The sequence below is a fragment of the Hippocampus zosterae genome, chromosome 20, assembly GCF_025434085.1.
Source record: "Hippocampus zosterae strain Florida chromosome 20, ASM2543408v3, whole genome shotgun sequence".
NCBI classification, from domain to species: Eukaryota; Metazoa; Chordata; class Actinopteri; order Syngnathiformes; family Syngnathidae; genus Hippocampus; species Hippocampus zosterae.
Window position 1 is genome coordinate 1,079,040 of NC_067470.1, and position 25,149 is coordinate 1,104,188.

The window sequence follows — 25,149 nt, forward strand, 5'->3', positions numbered from 1 at the left end:
TGATGAAGTGATGAAACAAAGGTCAATCAAGGGACACAAACACGTCCGCTCACTTTCAACGCCGGGTGACTTTCGATTTCAAAGCAAAATGACCCGTTGTGATGAATATTGAATGGAGTGAAATATTTCATGGGTCCCTCAATTAGCGTAGCTTAATATGGAATAAAATATTTAGAGGGCTGTAATCTCATTGTAATTACTTTATAAATAGGTCTATAAACCCCCGAGGGCCACCGCTGTGTTATTATTATGAGTTTTTTTTTTTTAATACAGTTGGATTATTTTGGGATGCGTGGGCTGACAATGAACATCATTTTGGACTCCCTCCCCTACAAGTGAAGAGTGAGGATAGCTCCTGGATATAAAAGCATAGCGTCGAGGAAGAGCGAGCGCCAACTTGGGGAATATTTGCCTGTCGGTGCATTTCAAAAGGTTAATAACGAACACGGGAACAAATGAGAGCAAACAAACAAGTGGATGAGTGCAACGCTGCGCAAATGAGAATTGAAGTGCATTCACAAAAGAGCCTCATTACCTTCCAGCAACAACTCCCATCACCTGATCCCCCCCCCCCCTCCCGCCCCCCAAAAAACAAAATGGAGTTATCTATCCGTGAGCTGCATCGTCACTTTGGTACGCAACAATACGGACGCGGCATAGGTAATTGAATTCCTGAATTTGTCTTTGTGTTTCGAATGGATGTCGCAAGACCCTTCCAACTGGAGGACAAAATAATTAGCTTTTGGCCACAAACACAACACGCACTTTGACTAAGACAAAGCTGGTCTATTTATGATAAGCAGCCACATGGCGAGATGAAAGGACATAAAATACAATATGTTGCAATGCCCTCCGTCGTTCCCCTTTGCTGCATCATTGGCAGGCTACGAGACGTTGACTGTATGCCGTTTCCACGGCGATTGGCCACTCACACCCACAATGCGAGCGCATGATGTACGACTGTTGCGTCGAAATGGCTCGTGCTGAGCTGACCTGACTGGAACGCCGCCGCCGGATGGAAATGTGGCTTAACGCCGCTGACACATTAAAGCGATCTTAAATCAATGCGCAGTACATTTTGATTCCGAGTGACACCTTTTATGAAAGGAACCGCTGACACCTGAACGATACGGTGTTTGGCACCCGGCGTGAAGGGAGATAAAAAAGATCATTTCCAATCTGAGAATATTCACCTTGAGCGGCCGCGTTTTAACAAGGAACGGGGGGGGGGGGGGGGGGGGGGGGGGGTGGCATTTTGTTCAGACGAGATGTTAAAGCGTTTTGGCACATAAAATCACAAGCGTTCGCGCTCGCACTCACGCCTAGGGACAATTTTAGTGTTCCGTTAACCTGCCGTGCAAGTATTTGGAATGTGGGAGGAACCCGGAGAAAACCCACGCTGGCGCGGGGAGAACATGCAAACTTTACATGGGGGGGGGGGGGGGGGGGGTGGTTCATATAAGTCATCAGACTTCCTGACACTACAATGGTGGTAAGGGAGTGCAAAATAGCAAGATTTGATTCAAATCAGATACGAGGAGAAAGTGGAAAAAACAAGAACGAGGAAATATGACCCCGGTAAGTCCAGCGGCTTCAATTTGTGTCTCTGTACCGCCGTTTCTTATTCCACCCACAATCAAGAAAAAAAAAACGCCCTAAATGCGTGTGCATCTGTGTGTCTTTTGACTTCAAGCAATCGCAGTCCAGAACATGCGGAAAAAGGAGGAGGACCACGTCAATTAGAAGTATTTCTGCAAGGTCCTAATTGCCAAGTGTCACCAGCGGCGGGCCGTAATTCCCATTTAACGCTTGGTTTGGCTCCGGAATATCCTGCTCCCCAGCGTGGAAGATGAGAGTCCGGAATAGCAGGTGGAAGAGGAAGCGTGCGTGTATGTGCCTGCGGTACACACAATGGAAATGCCGTGGACTCGGTCTTTTGATGAAAGCTGACAGCTAATTTATAGAGGGAAATTTGGGCTAAATGATTTTTCCTGGCGCAACTTTTCAGTCACTGTAGACTGGTAATTGGATTTCCCCGACTCACGAGGTACTGAATTAGGAGTCAACTGGTCAATGAAAGGCCACGTGTGTGCGAGAGTGTGTGTGTGTGTGTTTCTGAGGCACTTAGAGTAGCCCATGAATTCCGCGTGCATTTGTGTGCCTTTTGGTCATTGACAGGTTTAATGAACTCCCTATCCGCCCAGTGCCGCTAATTGCTGCGGTGTTTTGTCGTTATGAAGCAATTCCCGACAGTGGGTCTGCGTGCGCTCGGTGGCGATGCCCGTGTGCGTTTCTGTTTACAAATGCGCGAGAGTGGAAAGTGAAGCTGACAAGTTTGCTTATTATGGATTGTCATGCGCTAATAAATACCTTAAATAAGATGTTAGTCGAATTATTTATTGCAGGTTAAAAGTAGCAGCCTTTGCAGCGGGGTCACACTTCCACAAGACACATCCTGCTCAAAACGCCACAAATCAAATCTCATTATCTTTTTTCATAAGCCGCGACGACTTACTGGTCTAAATTAAATGGACTCAAAGGTGATCATTTACACAGTGGCCAAATCCAACCAAATCGAATGCGCATAAACGTGGAACCAAGCATTCATCTCGCCAGGGTTGGCAAATGTTGCACCTTTGAACTGAAACAACCGCTGACAGACCACCAATATGTGCTAATTAGAATTTATTTTGTTACTTTATGCACCTCGGGCAGTTCATCGTATCGTAAGAGCAAGTGTTGCGACGTTTTGAGTACCAAAACCTCTTCTTCTGAATTGTGTCAAAGGAAAACAATAAAAAGACGACGTGTAGAGCGATAGCATACCTGGTGTGTTCAGCAGTCTGGACCTCCGGCAGCTGTATGTGATTTGTTGCTCACAGTGTTCTGCGCTGCTGGTGATTGCTGTCACCTGGAAGCAAAAGGAGCATGAAAATGTGTGTGTGTGTGTGTGGTCCCCGAAAGTGATGAACTAAAAAGTGGTCCCCACAAATCACATAAACCGGTCTGTGTGTGTGTGTGTGTGTGTGTGCATGTGTGTGAGAGATCATGTTACTGAACAGATAAATTTTGTGTTAAAGCATTTTTACCTCTCTTTTTTTTTCCACAGGTGGCGCAATGAAAATAATTGTAGTTTTAATTGGGCTTGCTTGGAACGTGACAGTCGAGGAGTAACAAAGTGAGAGCATCGTTAAAGAGATGACGTGTGCCTTTCAAATTGAACAGGGGTCTCGAGAGACCTTTTATATCCGCGGTACAATGTATCAATTCTGTATATATATCGTCATGGCTGACAACGGACTGAGCAAATTGCGTTTCTATTGGAAGCGTCAAGATGAGCCAAGTCCCTGCAATTGATGTCTTGAAAGAAAATAAAATGTATTATTATTATGATTATGATTATACTCCTTTCTACCGACTACACTAAGAGCAGACCGCGGCTGTTGCCAGAGACGTTCACGGGTAATAAACATACGATACGTTGCTGCAGGGGTTCCTATTGTCATTCAACAGATGCAATTTCTTTGTTATGATCCATTCTTAAAAGGATGTTTTGCAGGTTGTCCGTGCTCGTGATATTTCAAGAGAAAATAAGCCGAGTGCCGCTGTGGTAAACATATACCGTCTGAATAGTCACGCTGTACTGCCTTCGTTGAAAATCGCTCAAACAATCAACGTCTATTTCATCATTTCAAGACTACCAGATTGGTAAACAATAAAAAGTCGCACTTCAAAGATGGTTTCATTCTTCTCGGATTTTAGAGATGCCCATTTGATAAAACGTTAAGCGTCACGTGCCACCCCAAAATAGATGGCGGTTTAATCCCGCCCACCACATGCGGAATGTTCTCCGGCTACCCCCTTACGATAAATGCGCCCTATATAGTTTGCGGCAACCGGGGGAGGAACCAAATCAAGAAACCACTTTGGAGGCATGCGTGTTTGTCGGACCTGGTCCATGGAGGCACTGTAGTTGACTTGGAGGATGGTGCGCCTTTCTCGACTGGAACCGGTCACTGTCGTTTTGGGCGGAAGGTTGTTCGTGACGACAGTCCACACTCTGTCCTCTGTACGAACGTGCACACAATTGGACAACATTATTACAACAACAAAACAACAGCAGATTTCACATTTCCACGACGCAAAATTTTCAAGAATCGTATGCTTAGCATTAGCATGTCAAACCTAAAAAGTAGACCGGTGCTACCCAAAAAGTGGCCGTGCCGACTGTCTTCCTCTGTGATCAAGGAGACCTCAAGGTCAAGGAAAACACGTTGTTTGAAACAAAATGCTTCATGGGATGGCGCACGTACACAGTCAATGACAGTTTCGCTGTCACAAGAGTAAATTTCTTTCCGAACTCCGGGAAGTTACGGCCGGGCGACCGCGGGGTTTAATAGACACTTCACTTCTCGGGTAACATGAGGCTGTCACTCAAGACGTATCCCCGCTCACTCATACCGCCACTCTAGGTAGGCGTGCGTGTCGCTGTGTGTGTGTGTGGCTGGATTTGAGGTCTCGAAGGTGTGTGTGTGTGTGCTCATGGAGGGGAAAGTGGAACTTAACATTCGGTGGTATGTGTGCGAGAGTGCAATTCAGTGTGACTAAGGGCTTAGCCAGCGGAGTGCGGTGACATTTTATGAAAAGCACCCCCTTTTGCTCTTGCACCCGTGTGCCGCGCGCTGTTCCACGCAATCTAATTATTCCACTCTGCACGTGTGTGTGTTTGTGTGTGTGTGAGTTTGCTGCGTTCACGCGAGACAAGCAGGTGAAATGCGTTGGTATTTGTGGCCGGGAGATAAAAGGTCTGACTCGGTTTTGTAAGAGAGCCGACGTTTCCTTTTTTTTCTTGTTGCTTCCAGTGTATGTAATGAAAGATTTGTATCATATCAAACACAGTTTTGACAGTTTAAACTTTTCTTGGATGAACATAACATCTTGGAGGTCTTCCAGTCAGGTTTCAAGACGATGCATAGCACGGAGTTAGCCAGCCCTGTTACGCGTTTCTAATGACCTCCTCCTGGCAAATGACTCTGGAGACCACGTGTGTCTGGTCTTATTGGACTTAACTGCAGCATTTGATACAGTGGATCACAGTATTCTGCTGACTCGTTTGCAGCACTTTGTGGGCATTGGCGGCAGTGCTCTTGAGTGGTTTAGGTCCTATCTAGCTGACAAGACCTTTTGTGTCAGCCTTGGCTGCTCTGAGTCACGCACTGCTCCCCTGTCATGTGGTGTTCCACAGGGCTCAATTCTGGGGCCTCTGCTATTCTCGCTGTATCTTCTCCCATTGGGTTCCATGTACAGCACACTTTGTATGCAGCGATGGCTGTTTGAAAGTGCTCGAGAAATACTGTTGACTTGACAGTCAACGATCCAAAACAGGGAGCAGATAGTGTACATCGTCGGCTCAAGGCCTGTGTTCGAATAAACACCACGCCTCAATGAGTATCCGAGTGTGTTGTCCATTTGGCCCGATAAATGCTTGTCCTAAAATAGATGGCGTCTTTTGTGTTCGGGTTAAAGTCTGCATTTCCGATCAAAACACAGTATTTCAAAATAAAAGCGAGGCAAGTACCGGTATGTGCATTTAGGCACTGAGCACAGGCGCTTGCTTCCTGTACAAACCTGTCATGTTGCAATGAACTTTGAGGGGGCCCAAAGGTCCGCTGCCATCGGGGTCGATCCAGTAAGTGTCCGAGGACCGGCCTAAATGCTTGTAGGCCTCACATGACGGCTCATAGAGAGCTGCCAAAGAGAAAGATCAGAAAACAACGAGATCAATCCAAACACTTCCAACTACTAAAATGCTCAGCTAAGTATTATGAGCTCAGCAACTTGAAAATCAGCATGTCAGAGGGACCAATTTATGTTCGACGTCAAGGATTAAAGCGTGATCATGTTGCAATTCATCATCCGGGCCATCATTTGGAGTGCTTTCAAGGTTCTCTGCAGCGCCTGTCAAGTCTCGGTTTGCCCCACACAGTCTCGCAATCTTGATGACACACGCTGATGCTATGTCGCGATGATACACACGCACACACACACAAAGGGATGAGTGGAAGAGTTATTACCAGAGATGTGGGAGTGTTTCTTGGAGTGAAACCATCATGATGGAGGCGCTGTTTTCCTTTCTCCATTTATTCTCCGTATTTGTTATCCTTGAATTCTCTTGCGCATTTCTGACTTACAAGCTACTTTCTTGCCAAGAGGCAATCAAACTCGAGATCCAGCAAACCTTGCATGGTAGACCTCCCCCAAGGCCAACTTACAAGTGTGGCAGGTGGCGCCGCTGTATCCTGTTCCATCGCAAGTGCAGCTGAATGTGTCCCAGGTCTGTTGACAGCGACCGCCATGCTCGCAATGATTAGGCATACATCTGCAGCAGAGAGGATGAGCCGGAGCTTTTTAGGTCATCTTTCACCGGCGTAGGAAAAAGTGCAACAAAATGTACACAATGAACTTGGAATTCCATCCAAATATATAACACAAAGCCTCCATTTGCCTTCTCCTGCTGCATCAAGTGAACTGACAAATGCTTTGCAGACTCAATAAAAGCTCACATCCCCGTTCAGGTCACCTCACAGGTCAGGTTGAGAATTTCCCCTTCTTAAATGCCTGACCGGCGGGGAAAATCATCCAAATACAACGGCCACCTTGCTTCATCGCTGCACTGCTCGGTTTGAAATCGCTCTTTGTTTTCAGCAGACGAGTGTCGCAGCACCGTGCCATTTGTCAGCGGTGATCTCCCCGAGCCTCCGCCTGTCAGCCGTCTCCGTCTATTTAAGGCTCTCTTGATGACTCACTCGCTCATTGCGAGAACGTTCGCCAAGCACCCGTACGGGAAAGCCCCCGGGACCGCTTTTCCGTGGCCTGATCCGGCTTTGCTGACCCCGACCGACCTTTCTGCCTCGCTGTTCCCCTGAGGAGTCCCCTCAGTCTTCTGAATCCCGCCTTAGCACGTTTGCCCGTCACTCGAACTGGAAAAGAGTGTCTTACCTATCGATGATGGCACACATGTCCAGGCTGACGTTCTCAAAAGCTCCAACTGTGCCTTTCTCCACAGCATGCAAATCAGCCGGTTGGTCGTCCACTACGATGGCTTGCATGCAACCCTGGAAGAAGCGTTGAGACGGCGGGAAAAGCGTCTGGAGAAAATACCCTGCGAGCAGAGCAAACGAAACAGATTACAGACAGCGACGATTATCATTTGGTGGGTTTGATGGCTGCAGTGAATCTGCATTTGTTTGGTTGGATGTTTTTTCTCAGTTTTAAGCATATCAGGCACAATATGTCTCGGCAAGGGCGGCCCGGTAGTCCAGTGGTTAGCACGTCGGCTTCACAGTGCAGAGGTACCGGGTTCGATTCCAGCTCCGGCCTCCCTGTGTGGAGTTTGCATGTTCTCCCCGGGCCTGCGTGGGTTTTCTCCGGGTGCTCCGGTTTCCTCCCACATTCCAAAAACATGCGTGGCAGGCTGATTGAACACTCTAAATTGTCCCTAGGTGTGAGTGTGAGAGCGAATGGTTGTTCGTTTCTGTGTGCCCTGCGATTGGCTGGCAACTGATTCAGGGTGTCCCCCGCCTACTGCCCGAAGACAGCTGGGATAGGCTCCAGCACCCCCCGCGACCCTAGTGAGGATCAAGCGGTACGGAAGATGAATGAATGAATGAATGTCTCGGCAATACATTGATCGCAATCCACCGATAGCACCGCCGACCGGTCCCAAGTCAATTGCGAGGCGTCTAAGGGGGCTAATGGGGGCAAATTTTGGGTGCGCCCAAAATTTTCACCAAAAAAGTATGTTAAAAAAAAAAAGTGGGCCACCTTGAACCTACGGTGCCGCACGATCTGTATCAAGGGAAGGTCTTAGCAGTCATCAGCCAGCAATTGCAGCTTGCAAGCATCACGGTTGCAATAGATCTTTTTTCAACGTTATGATTACACGCTTGTGCAAATGTACTGAGCATTGATGCAACCGTACGGCGTATGAGTAGCACACAGCGAAAATGTCTGCCAGTGTGGGTTTGTGTGTGGGGGTGCGTGTGCATTTATCTGTCTCGGCTTGATTTTCATATCTTTCCCCGCATCTTGCCATTTGCCATCTGCATCGACCGCTTCCTTGCGCAGTTGCCTAGCTCACCGTCGAAAAAGAAGAGACTGAAGCGGTGAGATAAGTTTGAAAAGAGAACACACGTACTACGGCTGTCTGGCAGCACACTTTGCGTCCTTTGGGTAGCATTCAAATGCAAAAAGGCGATGCGGCTCGGCTGACGGCTTTGGCAGAATGAAGGAAATGACTAAGAAATGCGAAGCAATGTCGGTCTTCTGCGCAGAAGTTGAGCATCGTCTCAAATTTCAAAAAGTCTGATTCACGACACGTGCGTAGCAGCTCATTTTGTTCGCATTTTGTGCGAATGTTGAGTCATAATTAATCCCATGATGCAGAAAAAAATAAAACAATTCTTGCCCCGCCAAAATAAAGCAGAAGTTTCACCGTTTGCCTGTGTATACATGGAAGCTTTTTGACAAGTCAAATCGATTTTAAGATAACCCCCCCCCCCCCCCCCCCCAGCACCAACACGACTGGCAATAGTTTTAAAGTGAGGCATTTGCGATAAAACATTTTCCTCAAGCAGAGCTGGAATATTTCGTCAGGAGAAAGAGGATGGGAAGTGACTCATCTAAATATTAAAAAAAAAAAAACAACAACAACAACAAGAACTTGAGCCAAATACAGGATTAGCTTCCCTGAGAGAAATTTGCATAATGACAGCTGTAAGTCAGAGGACGTTTTTAGGATTTAGAGTCATCCAGAGGCCACGCCGCACACAAAGCAAAAGCCCCAAAACAAACAAATGCACACTCATATTTTGTCACAGCTTCACCTCGTATTTAGCTTAAGCCTCAGTCGGAATGGAATGCCATCCTTTCATCAAATGACTTTTCTACCATGTTGTGACTGAGAAAGATGTCTCATCTCATTTGCACAGTACATGCCCCCCCCCCCCCCACCACCCGTCTTCTGTCCCTCTTGATTGAATTGTGTATGCGCATTGGAAATTCAGTGGGTGTCCGTCCGTCTTGCCAGGAGAGGAATTCACTTTGTGGCTTGCCTCGTGCCACTTTTGCTAATTTCACGAAGAACAGTGACAGCAGCGAGAAGCTACGTCCAGTAAAATGGGCTCTGTGCTCAGCGGAGTGCGAAACCAAACTAGGCGGGAACTGAAGAACGGGCTCAAAGATCGAAAATAAATAAATAGATGAAGGGGGTAGGGGGAGGGGGGGTCGTAACTGGAGAAAACAAAATGGCAATTACAGACAGGCTTTTCTTTTTCTGTCCTTTTTAAGTGGACGTGAAAAAAAAAAAACAATGTTTCAATCACCTTGGTGCTGCCTGTCGCAAATTCTTATGAAACTATTTACCATGAAATAATTTCATAACTCCCGGTTGAGTGGAAGATTGCAACATTCTCTTGCAAAGACCTTATGGCGTGCTTTCCGTTCATCAGGATCCTACTTTTTGTGTAAAGGTTGCATGCCGAGCCGACAGCATTTTTTTTCCCCTTTTCAACCATGATGTTTCCTTTTTTTTGGTGGGTGGGTGGGGGGGGGGGTACCGACAGCTCACAGTCACAAGCATCAATATGTTTTCATCCTTTTGAGAAGAAGTGAAGTTGGAAAAACCACTGCTGGGCAATTTCCGCCCACCGTTGTTCCTCACTTTGCTACACGTTGGCCATTTAGATGTTTTATTGTTTTCATTTGGAGAGAAAAACGAACATTTTGAAACAAGGGGGAAATCAAAGGCTAATTTGGAGCCGGCGATTGTTGTTGCACACTGCGCCAAGCTACAGCATCAAGGAACGACCTGCGCTCTTTGGGAAAACCATGAAAGATCGAATAAGCTGGCCAATAAACATTTTCACTGCGCCGCAAAAGCACAGCTAACAATGCTTATCTATCGCGTTAACCCGACATAGCTTCTTTGACAGCGAGAAATGTTAAAACGCTGAGGAAAGATGCCACTTACTCGGGTACTAAAGGTTTGACGATGGCGGCAGTTTGACAAACACGTTCCCATGAAGGCCAATTTGTTTCGAAGCGATGTTCTACTTTGAAGATTCCCTCGCTCAATGTATCACCACTAATTTCCTTCTAATGCTTCTGAGGCATATTAGCATCGAGCTACAAAAGAAGGATATTGCAATTGCAATGAACAAGATCTGACAAGCGGTGAGGAGGGTCACTCGCCAGGACGCTCGCCCGTCTATTCATCATTTGTATTTTTTAACATTGGATGTCATGTCGTCGTGGCAGGAAAATAAGGAAGCGATCCAACGGACAACGCGATGTTTCCTTACCTCCCAGGTGATACGTTCCTCCCGTGGTGATCGAGAGCGGCGACGTGGAACGGCCGGCAGAAGCCTCGTCGCCATCTATCATCAAGGCGGCGTAATTCTCCTTGGCCACCAAACGCACGGCGTGCCATTGGCCGTCGTCCAGGCCCGAGCCTGCGCGGCAAAGACAAAAGATAATCTGAAATTCTGGAAACTTTGCGCCAGGAAACACGACGACGCGTCGTCGACGGACACCTTTGCTTCACCCGCAAAGGTACGTCGACGGCACGGCTATAATGTTGTATCTTACGCTCCATGAATGTGCAACGGTGGGCATTTCCTTGGAAACCGTTTGAGTGGTGGTTTTCCACACTCCATATTTGTGCTTTCTTTGTTTGGTACATTACAAATGTTTCTATTAACAAATGGAAAAAAAACAAACACATTTTGGGGATGTAAGATTTTTTTTTTTTGTCTGTACCGTATTGTGCCGCAGCACCACCTACAAAACCAAACAGTTCAATATTAAGGATGATGAAAAACGGGATCGTCTCAATAATTGCAAATCCGCGATTAGTATCCCTGACATCACGATGGCCTCCCGCGTCCGTTTTCTCCCTTTGGAGACGCCGTTCCGCCTGGCTAAGAACCAACTCCCATTTCAAGTCACATTGTCCATTACCGCCCCCCCCCCCCGCCTAATTTCTTCTTTCCCTGTAACATTTCGTCGTCCTCCCCCATCCTAGCCTGCGTCACAAGTCCATTCCCTCTTAACTCAGCTCTCTCTGTCTGCAGTTGCAAGTATGAAGAGTCTTCACGTCGCATGTCACCTTTTTGTTTGCCTGCATGCGACCCCCCCCCCCCCCCTTCCTTCCGTGGAGCCGTGCTCCATTAAATATGAGCGATGTTTTGGAAAGGGATATTACCAGCGAAGCCGGCCCACTCTCGTCACCTGCCCCTCGATACATCACCTCACAGTGACACCAATCTCCACTCATCCTTGCAGGCCCGCCCCCCTCCCTGATTCTTGATCCTGTCCTCTCTATCTTTATATCCTTCTCCGTTGTCCTCCCGCACGTCAGCGCTCTGCTCTTGCGTCCGTTTTCTTTGTTGCGCCGAGGCTGCCCCCGCGTGTGGATACGGAGGCTGCCGGCTTTCAATCTCAGTGGGGTGTGTCCACTAATTCAATTGCAATTTCTGGGAGACCGTGCGCGTTTTTGTGGGAGCTCCGAGCAAAGATAGCCACCTGCTGAGGGGGCGGGACTCCTATGATCTTGGCATTATCATGCCACACAAACCATTCAACAGAGAACGACTTTAATTGTGGGGAGGGGCTGGGGGGGGGGGGTTCCTTTTGATTGGTTCTCTTTTATGTTTTAGTATTTTTTTTCCCCCCATTGCAATGACAAATAAGAAGTGTGTGTGTGGCATGTGGACCTTGATGTGCCCCCTGAAGATTTGTGTGAGGGGCTGAATATCAGGCTTCGCTGCATCCCGCCACCTCTTGAATGTAATGGAAAATACATCCTGTGTCACTCGGTGACCCCCCCTCATCTGTTCTACATCACCTGCAACAATGAGTTTATCAGCGACGGATGCCCGAATTGGCCGCGGCGCGAACACGCACGCACGCACACGCTGCGTCATAAACTCAGGAATATGTCTCTCTCTGTGTGTCACACACTAAAGCTGAAATCATTGAGACGCCTGGCGGCCCGTTGCATCTAAAAAGAAATGTTCACCCTTCTCGAGACATAACGATCACGCTTGCAACATCTGCAACCAAGATGACCAAGCCTATCCCAGCCGTCTCTGGGCAGTAGGCGGGGGACACCCTGAATCGGTTGCCAGCCAATCGCACAGAAACGAACAACCATTCGTACTCACACTCACACCTAGTGACAATTTAGAGCGTCCAATCAGCCTGCCACGCATGTTTTTGGAATGTGGGAGGAAACCGGAGCACCCGGAGAAAACCCACGCAGGCCCGGGGAGAACATGCAAACTCCACACAGGGAGACCGGAGCTGGAATTGAACCCGGTACCTCTGCACTGTGAAGCTGACGTGCTAACCACTGGACTACCAGGCCGCTGTCCGTCAGTCAATCAAAAATAAAAAAAAAATCCTAAAACTGGCGACGTAGGAACTGAGACCTGCAGCCGCAGCGTCAGTTCAATACTTTCGAAGAGGTTTTCTGAGTGCGGCGTCTAGAGAAGTAAGTAAAAGGGGAAGGCGATCAGAACATTAGAGCGGCGGCGTTCCCTTTGGAATGACGAGCGCTAGCCTCTATTAATGCACTCTCACATCCTTCTTTTTTTTTTTTTTGCCCTGTCAGAAGAGGAGAGGCGTGCCTGCCTTTCCACAGGTCGCCAGCCACCTTAGGGGGAAACTCTTAACTGCCACATCCAGAAGAGCACATCACAGTCGCATTCTGATTATGTTGCGCATAAAGAAATTGCTTTGCGTGTGTTCTTTTTGCCGTATCTGGGCTCTGCCTCTCGTGACAAATAACAATTTTAATGAGCCGGGACCCACCGCGGCGAGAGTCTGCTTACCGAGAAATATTGATTGGATCTTATCAGAAATGTTGAGCTTTTTCTTCATCGCCTTCCGCCCCTCCTGCGCTCCTCCTCATTTTCTTTTACAACCCCCAACCTGTCCCCTCGGATTTTGTTTCAAACACCATTCAGAAATTGCAAGCAGCTCGCTTGAGGATACGCGATGATCGGTCTTCAAACTCTGGTGTGTGAAGCGCTTCACGTGCAACATGCACCGTTGCAAGAGAGATGGACATTCACCTTCTCACCGGGGGGGGGGGGGGGTATTATTTGAATGAATTCTATCACCCGGCTGTCTGCGACCGCTTATCCTCACTGTGACTTACTGGCGAGCAGTTCAGGGGTGTCGTCTGCCTTTCAGCCAAAGTCAGCTCGGGCAAGCTGGAAGGCCCCGCAACGCTAAGCGGAATGAGCGAAATGATGGATAGATGCATACTGCGGGATTGACGAGGGAAAACTCCTGACCAGGGAGAATAAAATCTAATTGCATAGCTGATGGAGGGCGGCAGGATGTTCGAGCGGTTAGCGGTTACGCTCAAAAGGCTGAGTGAGGAGTGACTCACCATTTTGTTCAGGTGTAGAATAATTATATATATTTGAACAAGTAATTCGAGGTTGACGGCTCACGTCACTGTGTCAAACTCTCTGAGGTCATTTTTTGTCGTTGCGGAGAGCGGGCAACATAAGAAGCGCACTTTTACAGTTTAGATTTGCCGCTGAAGTCTTTCTGGGAATTGCGTGTCTTGTTTTATCCTCCACGTGAACTAGCAGAGTTACTGCACAGCAGAGGCCTTGAACCAGAAGGACGTTTTGAAGGTTATAAAATGGTATGATTCAGTGACTTCGCATCATGTGGGATCGTAACGGGCAAAATGCGGGTGTTTTTTATGTCGCTTTAGCGAGCTTGCAAAAGGGAGGAAAGCGTTTGGCGTTTTGGCGGAAAGGCTACGCGGGGACATTGGCTGAGGGAAGTAGGGCGTAGATTGATTTGAGTTGTACTTTAATAAGGTTACCCTTCTTTCAGCAAAGAGGGATTTTATTGAACGTGGCACAATAGATTCATCCATTGTTGAGAATTGAAGATAATCAGAAGAGGTGCCTCTCCAACGTGTCCTGGGTTGTCCCCCCCCCCGCCTCCCCCCAGATGAGAACGTACCAATACATGACCACACCTCGGTGAAAGAACAAAGGACGTGCGCCTTCTGTATGCGTGCGCATGTACGCGGCTCCCCGACTATTCGATGGCACTAAGCTTTTAATTTGAAGTCTCCTGTGCGCCCGCAGTGACACTGAACGCCAGAAGCCAGCTAAACCGGCCGACTTCAGACATACTAATAACAGAATCAAAGTCGGCGAGTGTGCGCTACGCCGTGCGAGTGAGCTTATGTATCTGTGTATTCTAGTAATAGTGATGTAATCACAGGCTCAAGAGCAATTAACCGAGAGGGCAACGCCGTAATAATCCCGACCCCTGGGCGTTAGCCTATTAAAGCAGCAGTGGGCAGAATAAATGAGTGTCTTCGGGAAGAGATGGAGGGAGGAAATGAGAGCAAAGTAGGACAAGGGAAGGAAGGAACAAAACAAAACAACCTGAAAAGTTGCATTGCGGCCACAAGGTGGAGCCGATGAATGAATGAATGGTGAAAAGAACATTCCGGAATGCAGTGAAAGAAGAGTGCAAAGGGCATTTCCAAGGTGTTCATTAAAATAGCGCAACAGAAAAGGAGATTTCTGTTGTCAACTATTTTGCTTCATTTGCTTTGCCGAGGAAATCGAAATTCCTTTTGAATGATGCGAACACTTTTGGAGCTCACCTGACGTCAAGTCCACCATGTAATGCCTGGCGGCCCCGGTCACATTGATGTGAAGGACCACCTTGCCATTTTCCAGTGACATTTCCAGCGTTCCATCGTCAAGGTTACTAAAGAGCAGTAGCCCGTGTGGATTCCACGTACGAAACTGCAGACCCACCGATACGAGGTTGTGAGCGGCTCGACCGGGCAGCTGGAGGAAGCTGCTGGCATTAAAAAAGACGGGGAAGGAGTGCGTCTCCACACAGGAAAAGGACAGGTTACGCTGAGAACGTGTACATGGAGAGAGAAAGAGAGAGGGAATAAAAACAGTCAATTGCAATCATAAGACGAACATGAATAAGGAGATGATGCGGAATTAAGGACCTGATCAATGAAACTTTGATCGCACCTTCTGTTTGTTGAAGGAAATGGTTTTGGACACAGAACAAACCAGATCCACAGAACTTTAGCGCCATGTGCAGGAATGGAATACAGGCGACCGCATTTCAAGTTTTGTGTGAGTGCTCGGCTATTTAACCGCGTGTTTGGTATCATCGATTGCAGTAGTTGAGAGCTGCAATTGTAGAAAAATGAGATGCACAATGTGAGCTGGGCAACATTTGACTCACAAAACTCGAGGTGTCCAGCTTCTTCCTTCGGGCCAGGTCAGTAATGTTGTCTCCGTTGTAGTTGATGCTCTCCATGCAGCCTTTAAAGTTCTTGCGCCCAACTCCGACTGGTTTGCCGCTGTATGGCATCCCCCCGAAGCTCAACTTGTCAGGCAGGAGGAGGATAGAACTTGGCGTCAATGTTGGATAACGGCTCTGGTGTGTTTGGCTATTATTAGTTTTATGGTCGTTGGAGAAAGTCTTGTTGTTTTTTTTTCAACACACCGCGGTGCTCCGATGCAGACCGGGAGAGGCTGGGCCTTGATCGCAAAAAGGCCAGGCTGGTTCTCAAGCAAAAGAAGTCAGCCAATCAGAAGTCAGTCAAGAACCGCTAATGTTCCAAAGAGCTGAATGAGGAAGGCTGTTTTGTGGGCGCCAACGAGAAGCCGGGCGAGTTGGGACTGAGACAAGCGGGCGATAGGATTCATTCATTTGTCAAATGATCTAGCGATTGATGTGCTGTATTGCTAGTATGAAATAGATTGAAAAAAAAACCAAACAAACAAGTTCTCTCCCCTTCAAATGAGGTCACATTCTGACTCTGCGGATTTCCTTGAAGAGCCTTGAATTGAACGGGCTCACTTGAATGGCCCTGCCTCGGTCCTCGGCGTCTGAGATGAACTTTATCAGCGAAAATGGCTTCGGGTCACCCGCACAAACATATTTCTCAATACAGCCACACGTTGGTCACAAAAGCAAATACACGCCGGCCTGTAATCACGTCCCACGCACAAAGAGCGCTCACCCCCACGCGCACATTCCAAAGAAAAATCAATTTCCGGCTACAAGGATTATTATTATGCAAACCCATTGTGCGTCCCGTCCCATTACGAAGCAACATTAATTAGGTGAATCTTATGGATTAGCATCGTATTAGCTCAGCGTAAAGCCAATATATAATTTCCTGGGTGCTATCATTTTGCTCTTGAGATAGCGCAGGCTAAAAGTTGGAACATTTGCATACAGACAGCCAACTTTCATAAAAATATTCAATCTATCTGCGATCTACTTGCCATCTTTACGTACGAATTTGCATACAGTACATTGCTAGCGGTTGATATGCGATGAGTCTTATTAGAGGTTCTTTCTTCATTCATTTGAGCGTTTGATTGTTCTTGATCATGACCGTGTGTATGAACATTTGCTCTCCGTTAAGAGTAACGGCAGACTCTGGCACGATACCAGGAATGATCGGCGCATATACTGCGTAACCGTGTGAATTACCTCATAGTCCAAGTCGAGGTGGTCGAATTCCCCGTTGGTCCTGAAGTGCTGAGTGTGTCTGTCCAGAGTGAAATTGACATTGCGCCGGTAGCGCTCGATCACCACCGAGTGCCAGTGGTTGTCATCCAGGAGGCTGCCCGTCGTCACCGAGGTATGACCCAGAATAGAGCCGTACTGGTTGCTGCCTGCAATTCGCGTCACCATAGTCTGAGAAAACTGCAACCGGCCTTTCAGAGCGACACCGATAAGACGGAACCGCGATCTGCCGGAGGGTACCTTCGGCCAGTTCTACGTGGAAAAATACAAAAATACAAATTTTGCTGTGTTGCCCACCCAGGTTGATCTGCAGCAGCAGCTTGGCCTTGCGCAGCTCTAAGGTGATGTAGTCCCCCTGCTGGCCCTCTCCATGAAGAATCACCCCCTCGCTCTCCGACGTCTTGAACCTGAGTGCGATCACGTCCTTGATGAGCTTCATCTTCTTCACCTAGACGCGGTACACACAGCAGAAGCTTTTGCTTTGATGCCCGTCGCCTACAAAGGAGGATTAAATCCATCATCACCGTTGTCATTTTTTCCGAAGCAAGATTTGACCAGCTCCCAACTCTGCAGCGTACCGAAAGGAGCGCGTCACAGCGTGCCGGCGCGCGTCAAACATTTTGACTTTGTACGTTTCTGCCCTTTGAAGATTGAAAACAAGTCTTACCTTGAAACGATACGAGATCACACCCTGTCCATCAAAGTTGATCATGTCCGCCCCTGGAATAAACCAACATCAAGGCGAGAAAGATGAAGAAACATTTTCAAAAGGCGCGGGAGACGGCGACAACAAAGCGCCGTATTGCACCCGATCCCAGAGTGACCGTTTGCATCACAAGGCATCATCGCAAGCGTCTGTTCGCAAGGAATCGCAATTTGTCAAATGCGCTTCTATGAGACGGCTACGTACAATTACTATGCTATGCTATCGGCAAGGGAGTTGCGGCATTAGCTGTGGCCTGCATATCAACAACAACAACAACAAGGAAAAAAGCAGTTGCTACTGACTCAAAGGCACTCAGCCAAGTTTCAGGGGGGCGTTATTAAATAAGCCACCGACGGTAAGTAAGTGTCTCCTCTTAATTAATAGCGCAGATTTTGGCCCATCCGCCTGAATCGTTTGCCACGTAGAGCAGGGGTCAGCAACCCTTGGACAGCCACAGCATACTGATGAAAGCAAAGGATTCGCGTACGTCTTCTCTTTCCCTCTCATTCTCATTATTTGGGTCTTCGAATAGAGAGAAAAGTTCAGAGTAATGGCCCCTACGTTTGGGATAACCTCCCTTCTCCCTCTGCACGCCTTCACCTTTTTTATTTAACCTTGCGGCCCATGTCAAATGTCCTTTTTAATATCTTTTTTTTTCGGCAATGTTGCGGGCCGCTGAAAAACGGATGGCGGGCCGCAAATTGCCCCCGGCCCAAAGTTTGGGCACCGCTGCTCTATATGGACGGCTATATTAGGGAGACCACATTATCGCTAATGCGGGACCTTGATTCACCGGCGCACGTTTGTTAAAAAGTTAATTGCATGTTCGAGCACCGATTTCCATAGCTAGTTGATGGTTATGGTCAGAAAACGTTTTTTTTTTAAGTTATCGGTAGTCGAATAAAATGTAAATATTGAACATTCCATTTGAAGTAATGAAGGGAATTGATTGAATGCCTGCTTTCGCACAGAGATGACTTTCTTCAACTCGAACCGACGTGACGCCACTTGCAAATGATACGTACAAATAATGAGTCTGTCTTGACACGTGTTCCTTTCTTTCAATTTCCCCGACTAGTCTCGTGTCCTAATTGATTTTTTGGCTGATGCTTTGTTCATCAAAATGGAAATGAGCATTTGCCAGCACGTCGGATCATGACTCCATTTCAGACTCCACCGACGGCACGCAAACACGGCGCCCGCTGTTCATTGCAATGGCCCATATCACTCACAATACTCCGCAGAACTCATTCTCGGATTTGATCAAAGGCCCGGAAGTACCATCTACAACTAACGTACAGGTTTGGAAATCATGCAAGCAACAGTTGCGAGTGTCTGTTTGTTTGTTTGAGCGCTTCAAACTATGCTTAGAATAGGAGAAGTCTCTTTGCAGTTTATCCATCCGTCCTTTTACGGTGGGGTTTCTCTCGTTCAGGGACGCGGAGTCCATCTCAGCGGTCTTCGGTTGCTAGTATGCTTTCCAACTGTTCTAGTATTGACTTGTTTTTCGGGTACGCTTTTTCCAACGTTTTACTGCCCAAATTGCCGGTGTTTGACAGGCAGTCCCACTGCTGTGCTCATTATTGATCGTTCCCGCCTTAAGAATGAGCAATAGATTTTGTTGAGGCTTTACGAGTCTCCCTATACCATTTTTCTGACTGAGGCGACGACTGGCAGCTTTCTGTTTGCAAAGCGTCGTTTTGCTTTTAAGTCCGTCTTTATTGAAAGTACGGCAAAATGATCGCGACGCTTCTGGCCAACGCAGTAAGTAAGTGCGTTGGATTCAAAAGGATTCTCAATTTGTTTTGGAGCAGGAGGAATAGAGCAGCAGCAGCAGCAGGAGCAGGAGGAGGAACACCGTGGGCAACTCTGCAACACATTTATTGACTTTTCGGGGGCCGCTGTGGTGACTTGTGCTGACAAATCTCGCAGGCCGTTGGACATCCACTTGCTGCCCTTCTCGGAGGAGAGTCAACATCCCTGCCCCAAAGGCGCATTTCTCTCTCCATCTACTCTGGTCACTCTCGATACCAGAGCGTTTTCTACCGCTTATCCGGAGTGGGGTCGCGGAGGCAACGATTCAGCGATCAGCTCATCGGCTTGCCCTATAGAAACCTGGAACAATCATCATCGATTGAATCGGGCGAGTTAGAGTAGGGAGAGATCTGAAACAGGCAGGATATGGCTCTCGAGGAACCCCTGGGGTAAAGGCTGCTCGTTAGGGCAATGATTTATCATCCCGAAGTGATTCTCGGTTCAACGGACGTCCGAAATGAGTAAATATAGATTTTAAAAATGGGAGTAGGCGTGCACATGACGGCTTACAGTACAAACAGCCGTAGACTTCTACGCGAAGACCAATCCTGCCCTCTTTGCTCCACTCCAGGGGGACCAGCCTCAGGAAGCGAGCCACGATTCCGTGCTGCAGCTCGTGTCGAACCGCGCTCTCCGAGTTGGAATTTCCAGAGAAGGCCTGCGCACAGAAACACACACATGATGAAATTAAAGACATCGGAGCCGCACGCCACGAGAGGCTTTGGGGAGCTAAGAGCAACAAAACAAAAAAAAGTCTTTGTTGCGCTCACCACATCCTGCCCCGAGCAGGCACAGGCTCACACAACATACTGTCGGTGATTATGACTCTATATGAGTCTTATTATGCCATGAGCCAGTCTGACTGCGGGGGGATTTGGAGTGTTGAACGGAAAGTACACATAAGAAACTGGCTGTTCTTTTCCCTGACTTCCCTTTAGACTAATTGGGTGCCCGTGGCGGATGTGGTTGACGGTCCCTGAGAATATTAGACCTGAGTGGGTCTGGGCAGTTCAACCTTTAAAACAATTATTAATACCTCAACACAAAACGTTTTTTTTTTCATGATCTGACCTGACAAGTGCGGTATTCTAGTCTCTGCTAAAAAGCAGCATTGGGAGACCTTTGGAAGAGCAGAAAAGGGAGGGTGAGAAAGAGCTTTCAAATGACTCCGCAGCGATCCGCGTCCAGTACTCTATGCTCCCCCAAATGTTGAAACAAAGCTCCGAGCGACTGTGCACGCACCGTCCCCGAAAATGCGATGAGGAGTTTGTTAGTTTCCCTGATGCATTTCCTTCTCGATCATTTTTAACATTTCTATTTACCCGGGAAAGGTTAACCGCGCATACAAATAGAGGCAAATTGTATATTAGTGCCCCGCTTCACATTGGCGGAGCTGCATACGGCTCTTTGGGGAGGGCACTCGCGATGTTTGATGCTCTATGTTTAGGCAAAGGGTGTAAATTCTCCCTGGGAGGCACTCCAAAAATGCCAAACACACTCGCTAACGACTCTTGTTAGTGCGTGAGTGGCCTGCAGTCCTGCCGAGGTACTCTTCAGTCACGTATTATCGAGATGGCGACAAAAAGGGACCCGTCACGGTCTTTTGTTTTGGGTTTGACTCGAGCAAACCACCCGGGGGGGGGGGGGGGGGGGGGGTGTTGTCTCAGAGTTTGCAAGATGTTAAAATCTGACAACTCCATCCATGCATCCATCTTCTACCGCTTATCCGGGGCCGGATCGCGGGGGCAACAGCTTTAGCAAGGAAGCCCAGACTTCCCTCTCCCTAGCTACTTCTTCCAGCTCTCCCCGGGGGATCCCAAGGCGTTCCCAGGCCAGCTGGGTGAAATAGTCTCTCCAGCGTGTCCTGCGTCTTCCTCGGGGTCTCCTCCCGGTGGGACATGCCTGGAACACCTCACCAGGGAGGCGTTCAGGAGGCATCCGAATCAGATGCCCAAGCCACCTCATCTGGCTCCTCTCGATGTGGAGGAGAAGCGGCTCGACTCGGAGCCCCTCCCGGATGACCGAGCTTCTCACCGTATCTCTAAGGGAGAGCCCGGACACGCTGCGGAGAAAACTCATTTCGGCCGCTTGTATCCGGGATGTCGTTCTTTCGGTCGCGACCTATAGCTCGTGACCATAGATGGTCAATCTGACAACTAAAGTGTCATATTTATAGCAGTTGGTAACAGCAAACAGACGGGAACGTTTGCCCCCAAAGTGGTGTCAGGTGAAAGAGCAAATAAAAACAGATGGTCAACAAATTGCAGGACGAAAAGTGTGATATTGTCCGTCTAAACTCGCTAATGTTGACACCGAGGCCGCACTTGAGCGTCAGCTTTTATTTATTGTGCCGGATGTATCTCGGTGCCCATTTTTTCTGTTTTTTGTTTAACATTAGAGAGACTCTCCAGTCGCAGAAAAAATAAAAATAGATTGAAAGCCTTTTTCTGGCATTTAATTGCTGTTGCTGGAACAGTCAACCACTTCGCTCGGGCCGCTCGGCCATTGTGTGCAAGCTTCCCTAACGGTGCCAGGGGAAATCAGAATGACCGGTCTGGTCTTTTGTTTTTTATCGACATGTGTTTGGGACAAAGGACAAAGACGGGCCATAGAAGAAATGGTAGTTTCTGTTTATTTCTAAGGATGGGTTTGTCGCTTATGAAACTGGGGCCAAAGTGCGGTCATCCTAAATTTAATGGAGCGCCACCATTCGGGGTCAGAGCTACGTTACCCTCTACCGGGCCTCTTGAACCTTTATGAGTCGCAGGGGGTTTGAGTTCCAACCCGTGAAATGTGAAAGTCATCATCTGTAGTTTTTGCAATTGTGACCTATACTGTATTGAATGAAACCAAAGATTCAACCTTCAAACATTATATTTACATATTCTTACAGACAACGGATGTTTTTTTAGAAATACTATACAGAACGTTTCATTGACATTGTGGGTTTTGTTCACTGATGAAGTGCGAAGACAATTGACATTCGTCGGTAGTCTTTTAGCCAATCAGGATGCAGAACACAATGCGGTGTTGAAAAAAAAAACCTGTCACGCTCGATAAAAAGATAAAAAGGCAGGAAAAGCAACAGAATAAAGTCAAATGCAGCCCAAAAATAAAGAAATAATCCTGGTGTGTGTGTGTGTGTGTGTGAGATTTATCAGTAAACACTCTGCAGCTCTTCTAACTTAATTAGTCATCCACCACGGAGACGCGCACTATTCAAGACTTCGCTATTCATTTACCTGACAAAGCAGAGTCGAACGGGGTGTCCTTGAGAGAACACACATGACTTGGTCACGTTTATACACAGACAAGCTCTGAGGACAGCCGCATATCAGCGCTCGTGCCTGCGAGCCAAGGTTAATAAAAGTGAACAAAAACTAGCAAAGGAACGCCGACTGAAATGGAAATGACATTGGAAATCGGGGGAAAAAAAAGACACTTGAAAGCTCATTAGAACCTGCTGGTATAAAGTCAAATTCCGGACGTTGTATCGGTCTGTCGTGGTGAAGAAGGAGCTGAGCCAAAGGGCGAAGCTCTCAATTTACCGGTCAATCTACGTCCCAACCCTCACCTATGGTCACGAGCTATGGGTCGTGACCGAAAGAATGAGATCCCGGATACAAGCGTCCGAAATGAGCTTTCTCCGCAGAGTGTCCGGGCTCTCCCTTAGAGATAAGGTGAGAAGCTCAGTCATCCGGGAGGGGCTCAGAGTCAAGCCGCTTCTCCTCCACATCGAGAGGAGCCAGATGAGGTGGCTTGGGCATCTGATTCGGATGCCTCCTGAGCGCGTCCCCGGTGAGGTGTTCCGGTCATGTCCCACCGGGAGGAGACCCCGAGGAAGACCCAGGACACGCTGGAGAGACTATGTCACCCAGCTTGCCTGGGAACGACTCGGGATCCCCCGGGGAGAGCTGGAAGAAGTAGCTAGGGAGAGGGAAGTCTGGGCTTCCCTGCTAAAGCTGTTGCCCCCGCGACCCGGCCCCGGATAAGCGGTAGATAATGGATGGATGGATGGATACTTTTTCACCGCAGACTCACGGCTAAATAGGGAGGCCGTGACACTTGGATATACCCGGCCTGTGTCTCATTGAAATCGGACGCTGGCCGTTAAAAATCAAGCGGACGGGATGCAAAAGTCGATTCCCGCAAAAAGCAAAGCGTACAACAAAAGAGGAACGAGGAACGCAATGAGAACAGAAAAACCTACAGAGAGGGAGTTGAGCATGAATGAATGCGTTTCCCAAAATGGAGAGTGGAAGACAAGACCTGCACTCCCAAAGCAGAAAAAGGAGGCATCCAAATGGTCAGAAAAGACAAAGAAGAATCGCTTGTCTGCTGCGCCTCCGAGGTTGCTCCATAAAGGCGAACACTTAACGATTCAGGGACATGCTCGACAGACCACCTGTGGAGATGTGGAAATTAAAGTCTGCGTCAAGCAATGACACACACATTAGTTGCACTGAGGCTTGTTTGGAGGTTGCTGAGAGCTTTCATGCTAACTATTATTCACTCGCTTTCCGCCCTGTTTTCTTGAAGCGTGGGCCAAATGGATCAGAGGCCACCTGACAAGATAACAAGGACGCTAATGTGTTTCCTCCAGCGGATGCTTGAAACATTATTTGGGCCTGCCGCCTCTGCTCCTCTCAAAATATTTTCCCTTCAACCCTCCCTGACCGGAACCAGGGGAGGAAAAAAAAACAAAACATTGCTTTTGGATTTATTTATTTTTTCCATTTGAAGAAAATGCATTTACAGTAAGTGCTACCTTGACTTGTCATTGTTGTGGTGAAAAGCAAATTCACAAGATTTAATTGACTACAAAAACACATGTGATGGACAGCAAATCATGTCGCCGCCGATTTGCAGCAACGGGGAAGGAAACAAAACAAATTGCAGCAAACAATCGTTCCGAGTTAAACGAAGCGGCAAAATGCATGCGGGACAATTTTTCATTGGAATGCTGACAAAGCATTATTAATGTGTCCCCGATTGATGCACGATGGGCTTAAGAGTTGTGGCTGCGGCCGGGCCGGTTTATTAGATACATACATTACTGTCGGCCGGGCAGGTTGACTTACAACTTCAAGCTTCCCACGCGTACCAAACAACAGCGCACAAGAGGAAAGGGCACGCTGGAATTAGCCGGACCAAATTCCTGTGATTTGAATGTTGATGTGTTTTACATGGCCAAAGGATTTGCATCCTTTCACAATCGAGGCTAAATCACCGTTCGAGATGTTTAGCGGGCTTTATGTAAGCCAGGGGTGTCCAAACTTTTTGCCAAGGGGGCCAGATTTTATGTGGTAAAATGTCGGAGGGCCGACCTTGGCTGACATTCTTTACATTGATCAACAATATTGTTCAACAAATTTTAGTAAGCCAGTCTGTTTCACATTTCCATTTTTATTTTAATTTCAACAATCTTAAGAATTTCCGAGGGCCGGATGAAATTCGACCGCGGGCCGGATTTGGCCCGCGGGCCGGACTTTGGACATGCTTGATGTAAGCGATTCTCATCTGGCGGAGCCAAAAATGGCTGACGGAAATTTCTGGTCTGGTCGTTTACGAGAACAATACAGAGGGACTACCAAATGTCTACATTTTAGCGACAGGAAATGTTGCTCACTTGTCCTCTCGTCACGAGTTGACAAAAAATGTCGCCGCCGATATGCCTTTGGCGGTGTCGTCGTATTCTTTTGAAACATCATTTTAAAGCATAACCGGGCTATTGTTCAACAAACAAACAAGCGGAAAAATGCGTCATTGTTGTTCATCTCCATAAAAGTGGGGCACGACTCTGCATCCACAGGAAGACGCGGGTACCGGGGGGACGGCAGTTGACAAGCGCCGCACTCCAATTGAATAGTGCAAAAAAAAAAAAAAAATGTGTTACAGACAGCAGAGTCAACATTGAGGAATGGGACAAATATATTCCAAGAGTGCAATTTTTCTTTCATGTTTACTGTCGATCGCATTCAGGTTTCACGTCACCTCAGTGTTCCTGTTCC

General features: G+C 47.8%; 1 protein-coding gene and 1 long non-coding RNA gene across 4 annotated transcripts in view; one reads left to right on the forward strand and one right to left on the reverse strand.

Annotated features, from left to right (window-relative positions):
- cntnap2a (contactin associated protein 2a) overlaps positions 1-25,149 on the reverse strand; it is a 115,426-nt gene that overhangs the window by 39,347 nt on the left and 50,930 nt on the right. For both annotated transcript variants that reach the window (XM_052054802.1, XM_052054803.1), the window contains 12 exons: positions 19,649-19,796; positions 17,285-17,337; positions 16,915-17,065; positions 16,582-16,766; positions 15,319-15,462; positions 14,711-14,972; positions 10,362-10,511; positions 7,000-7,162; positions 6,273-6,379; positions 5,629-5,748; positions 3,952-4,067; positions 2,827-2,911 (listed from right to left, as the gene is read on the reverse strand). In XM_052054802.1, the coding sequence (XP_051910762.1) occupies positions 2,827-2,911; positions 3,952-4,067; positions 5,629-5,748; positions 6,273-6,379; positions 7,000-7,162; positions 10,362-10,511; positions 14,711-14,972; positions 15,319-15,462; positions 16,582-16,766; positions 16,915-17,065; positions 17,285-17,337; positions 19,649-19,796 (1,684 nt within the window). The remainder of the gene's footprint in view (positions 1-2,826; positions 2,912-3,951; positions 4,068-5,628; positions 5,749-6,272; positions 6,380-6,999; positions 7,163-10,361; positions 10,512-14,710; positions 14,973-15,318; positions 15,463-16,581; positions 16,767-16,914; positions 17,066-17,284; positions 17,338-19,648; positions 19,797-25,149) is intronic.
- The window catches only part of LOC127593391 (uncharacterized), a 53,262-nt gene that overhangs the window by 26,006 nt on the left and 2,107 nt on the right, over positions 1-25,149 (forward strand). The window contains exon 1 of one of the 2 annotated variants that reach the window (XR_007960396.1): positions 7,300-7,352. The exons of the other annotated variant lie outside the window; for it this stretch is intronic. This is a non-coding gene — a long non-coding RNA (uncharacterized LOC127593391). Of the gene's footprint in view, positions 1-7,299; positions 7,353-25,149 lie in introns of those variants that run through there. 2 annotated transcript variants of the gene reach the window in all.